The sequence below is a fragment of the Miscanthus floridulus genome, chromosome 4, assembly GCF_019320115.1.
Source record: "Miscanthus floridulus cultivar M001 chromosome 4, ASM1932011v1, whole genome shotgun sequence".
NCBI classification, from domain to species: domain Eukaryota; kingdom Viridiplantae; phylum Streptophyta; class Magnoliopsida; order Poales; family Poaceae; genus Miscanthus; species Miscanthus floridulus.
The window spans coordinates 73,678,902-73,683,947 of NC_089583.1; the positions used below are offsets into that span (position 1 = coordinate 73,678,902).

Below are 5,046 nucleotides of genomic sequence, written 5' to 3' on the forward strand. Positions count from 1 at the left end.
CCCAGCCGAACAGGCGGTTAACCAAACACCACCGAAGAGGGGTGGCCTACAAAAGGTAGGACACTGTGACTGACACAAAAGGCAGTAGACAGGCATGGCCTGCATGGCTCTATGTCCATCTCAGCATTAGGAAAAGAGGTGAATTCCATTGCTTGTCCGGGATCTGGATCCGTCGACGAGCAGAGATCAACGACATCGCGAGCGCTAATCAGGAGAAAAAGAATACTCCGTTTTTCTAAAAAAAATGGAACATTGAAAAGGAATAGTACTACATAACCAGAGGACTGAATCCGGTTCCTATTGCAAATTGAAATTGTCGCGCCCTGCTGAAGAGTGATCAACAGGTGATGGAATGGAAACACTTTTCTTTGCCTGAAAAACGACCTCCGTGTTCGCTATAACTTATCAGCTTGGTTTATCAGCTATGATATATAGTGTTTTTTTCTCACAGTAAATCAGTAAACAGTATTCTTCGTTCTAGCTTTTTAGCGAAACGAAGGCCGCCTCGCTAGTTTTTCGTGGCAACGGCGGCGGGGGATGGATGCAGACATTTGCACTGTTCGCTTGAGCTACTTTTCAGTCATGAAACAGTGTTTTCCTCTCGTACCATTTCAGCATAAGCTAAATTTTAGCTTAAGCAAACAGGGCCAACAGACCCAAGAGTGAAAGGTTGAAGGAACTGGAATGGAAGAAGCAAGCCTGTCCATCCAATCCAATGGCTTATCTGTCCGAAACGCTGCGTGACAGGGATGAAGCAGGAGCGGCACAGCACAAGTTGGATGAACAAGTCATCAGTCACGGATGCGCCTTGGCCTTGCTACGATCCGGACGCAGAGCGCATGATGCGCCTCTCCTCTCGTCTAACTGCAATCATCAAACATTAGTGACTGGAGATAAGTGATTGACAGTGTAGGGCCAGGAAGCATCAATGAAAGATTAGAGCGAGTAGATCAGAGCACAAAGATGGTTTCCTTTACTGATGCCTGATGGAGATACATGAGTGCGTGTCTCTCGCTCTAAACATGGCTGGCCCCGTCAAGGACACGAGCTGCCTGCCTGCCAGCCAGCAGATCAGGTGCGCGAGGGAGTACGGGTAGAAGAACAAAGGCAATGCTCTGACTTGCAAGCAACAACCCGCGCCTTGTCCGGCACACGTCCCGTTCCGCGGTCCAAAGTCCAAACAGCTGAGCACACCAACACACAGCACGGAGCTGGGAGCTTCACTGACAGTCACACAGACGAGAGGAGAGAGAGCATCCATCACTGTTCCAAAAACCATGGACGTTTTTCATCGTCGTCTCCCTCACACACGGCACAAATGTCTAACCTCGTGAACCTAAATCAAGCAATTTACATACAAAACATTCATCGTAATGGGACGTGGACGGGGACCGGTCGCCGCCTCGCCGGAGAGAACGGGTTCAGAACTCGGCGGTGTTCCCGCACGACGAGACGCCGAGCTCGCGCTGCCGGCGCCGGAACGACATGAGCCCGTCCGACACGATGCTCCCGCCGCAGTCCTCGCCGTCGCCGCACTCCGCGCTGCTGCCGGTCAGGTCGTTGTACTCGCCACCGCCGAAGCCGTCCTCGTCGTCGAGGTCGCCCCGCATGGCGCGGAGCGTCTTCCGAGCCATCTCGCGCCGGACGCCGCCGCCCTCGTCGGACACCACGCGCCGGAGCGCCCGGTCCGCGCCGGCCGCGCGCGCCAGGCCGCGGAACCGGAGGCTGCCGCGGCTCATCGCGTACATCGCCGACACGCACCACTCCTCCAGGTCCACGTTGTCGTGGGAAGGCGAGAGGAGGATGCCGGAGACGGACGCCACGGCGCCCGCGTCCATGAGCGCGTTGCGGCCCTCGGCGCAGGCGGCCACGTTGCAGGCCACCATGAGCGCGAGCCTCCGGATGGGGCCCGGCTCCGCGGCGGCCGAGGCGACGGCGAGCAGCGCCTTGGGCGCGCCGGGGAAGCGCGCGACCTTGGACTGGTTGACGGCGGCGAGGGTGAGGTGGTAGAGCGCCATCCCAGCGTCGCGGCGCGCGCGGGGCGGGTGCTGGTGGGCCGGGGACGTCAGCAGGTCCAGGAGCGGAGGCACCGCGCCCAGGACGCCGATGGCGGCGCGGTTGTCCTCGTTGAGCGCCAGCCCGAAGAGCGCCCCCGCCGCGTGCTCCCGCGCCTCGGCCGCCGACGCGCCCGACCGGAGCACCTCGACGAGCGCCGGCACCGCCCCCGCGCGCACAATGAGCACCTTGTTGCCGGGCTCCAGGGAGAGGTTCACCATGGCGGCCGCCGCGTCCACGCGGGCGGCCGCGTGGCGCGGGAGCAGCAGCACGCGGCGCAGCGCGCCCAGGAGCCGCGGCGTGCACAGCGCGCGCCGCCGCTCCGTGCCCTCCCGCGTGGCCTCCCGCAGCGCGCCCATCGCCGCCACCACCACGCCGTCGTCGTCCGCGTCCATCACCTTGCCCACCACGCTGTCCTCCAGCGGGTCAACCGGCGTCGCAACAGGCGGCTCCGCCTCCGCTTCGTTGACCATCCTCCTCCGCAGCGCCGGCGCCTCCTCCTTGTCCTTGACCTCGTCCTCCGCCGCGGTGATCTCCGAGGCCGACCCGTACGACGACGTGGACGCCGGGGACGAGTAGGACGAGTTGGATGTGCTCGCGGCCATCACCGCCACGCGCCTTGCGGTGGTGGTCCTCACGGACTTGGCGGCCGCCGGAGGCATAGCGCGCAGCACGGCCTGCCGCGCCGCCTCGGCGGACGGCGGCGCCGGCGCCGCCCGTCCGGAGCGCGCGCACCAGGTGCCGATGGCCGCCTTGAGCGCCGAGTTAGGAATCACGGTGTCGGCGCCCCCGGCCTCGACGCCCGGGGGCAGAAACGCGAGCTCCGCGCAGGCCTGGAGGCAGGCCCGCTCGTAGGTCTTCCCCGACGGCAGTATGACGGGGTCCGCCATGAGCGCGCCGGAGACCGGGCACAGGAACTCCTCCGGCACCGCCTCGGCCGCCCACGCCTCGGAGCGCGCGGGCGAGGCGGGGCCCGGCGCCGCTGCGGTCGACCTGGACGAGGGCGAGCACGGCGCGCTGCCTCCGCCGCCGCCGCCCGAGGCGCTGATGGTGCGTTGGAACGGCAGCTTCCAGCGCCGCGGACGCGCCGCACCCATGGACCGGTATGTACGGTGGTAGCCTAGCGACGGCGGCGGGGAACGATGGATGCTTTTGCTGCTGCAGCGGGCATGGCTTTTGTTTTTCTGGGGGGCGTGTTTGGTGCTTTTGGAGCTTGGGGTGCTTTGCTCCGTGGCTGGGAGCTGGAGCCTGACTGAGAGGAGAGAGCCTGGGAGTGTGCGTGGTGTGTTGTGCTCGCTTGGTTTTATGCGCCTTAGCCTGGAAGCGACCGCTCGGGCGCTCTCCCTCGGGCTCCGGAGTGTCTTTCGCTGCAGCTGCCGGGGGCTGGAGCGCTGTTTGGGCTCGTTTCGCTGGGGTTTTTGGCTCGGTCTCGCGTCCCGGTCCCGTGGCCCGTGGGAGCCTGGGAGAGCGAAATGGCGGACAGGGCGTGCGGTCGCGGTCGGCGTTGGTTTGCCTGGTGCGGGCGGATTGGCGCGATGGAAAAGGCTGCTGGGTTTGGCTGGACGGCCGTCGTCGTTTGTAACAGGGACACGGTGGCTGTGTGCGGCGCCTGGCGGGTGCGTGCCTGTACATTTTCACCCCATTCGCTTGAGAGCCGGCTTTGGCTCATTTGTTGTGACAGAAAAATACTGTATGCTCTAATTGATAAGCCGACTAATAATTTCAAGCGAACAGGCCACACATGCGAAAAGAAACCACCGCTCCGGCGCCGGCCAGCAAACAATTCTCCTACGCGTGCTCGCCGGGAATGCTGTTCGGACTTGAGAACGAGACAATTCTCCTATGCGCGCGGCGTGGCCGCGCAAGAATGGTCAGCCTATTCGGTTGGCTGGTTCGTATCGTTACTGGTTTGTGAAGAAGTACTGCTGGCTGGTTTGTGTGAGAGAAAAATACTGTTCTGGCTGAAAATTTACGATCGTTTACGACAAGCCACGGCCAAACGAACAGGATGGGTGACAGTTGTGCTAGCGAAGCACTTGGTACCACTCGCAGCCTGCGTTGTTGCGCATCGGTGACGCTTCCCGTGCGATCGTTTTCATTCACGACTTCACGGATGCTTCCAAACGATCCAGACCAGGGCTGGCTGGTGGCCTCTCTGTCATCTGAAGAAAATTAAAAAAAAATTCCAGCTTGCCCTGCAAGTCTGCCCCCGGATCTCGACGTCAAATTCGCAGAACAAGGATCGGCCGATCGGGAGAGGCGGACGTGTGGATATCCAAGAGCCGACCGAGTCAAGGCAAGCATCTCTCTCCGTCCTCTCGGTCTCGGGTCTCCTCTCCGCGTCACGGATTATGCTGACGCTCGCCATGGCCTTGCAGTTGCAGTGCTCGTACACTATTCATCGGCTGCTGCCTACTGTACCAAAGCTCGCTTGGAGAGAAAAACGAAGGCAGTGCTCTGCTGATGGGTGACAACAACCGGTGTTTTACCCGGGACCAAACTGTGGCCTGCCACCGATGGGCGATTATTGCAAGGATGTTCCTCCAGTTAAGGGCCTCTTTGGCAAGGCTCCGGCGGCTCCGGCTTCCGCTCCTGTTCACCTATCGGTCGCTCACGGGTAGATAGTGGACTACTGTTCATCGGAACTGTTTTTCTCTCTCCTCCTTTCCTCTCTCACTGACATCGCCGGAGCTGGAGAAGCTCGTTTTTCGAGCTCCGCGGCTCCGGCTCCCCCTGACACCTATCAGCCCGTGGACGGCCGACAGGTGCGAGAGCCGGAGCCACCGAAGCCCTACCAAAGAGGCCCTAAACCGTGCTCGACAAACAAGCACTCACGTGTTGCAGCATGGTCTCTAGGTCGTATTCGGCTTATAAGTCATGGCTTATCAGCCAACGAATAGTATTTTTCTCTCACACTAAGGGGGTGTTTGGATCCAGCTACTAAAGTTTAGGAGGTGTGTCGGGAGGATGTTACATGGGTGTTTAGATACT

General features: G+C 61.2%; 1 protein-coding gene across 1 annotated transcript; it reads right to left on the reverse strand.

Moving 5' to 3' along the window:
* Positions 1-950: 950 nt before the first annotated feature.
* On the reverse strand, positions 951-3,350 carry LOC136549807 (U-box domain-containing protein 39-like). The gene has a single exon (XM_066541211.1). The coding sequence runs from the start codon at positions 3,150-3,152 to the stop codon at positions 1,422-1,424; it is 1,731 nt and encodes a 576-aa protein (XP_066397308.1). The 5' UTR covers positions 3,153-3,350; the 3' UTR covers positions 951-1,421.
* Positions 3,351-5,046: the final 1,696 nt, after the last annotated feature.

Bases quoted from the DNA above. Each gene is read 5' to 3' on its own strand.
- LOC136549807 (XM_066541211.1), bottom strand. From the start codon at position 3,152: ATGGGTGCGGCGCGTCCGCGGCGCTGGAAGCTGCCGTTCCAACGCACC.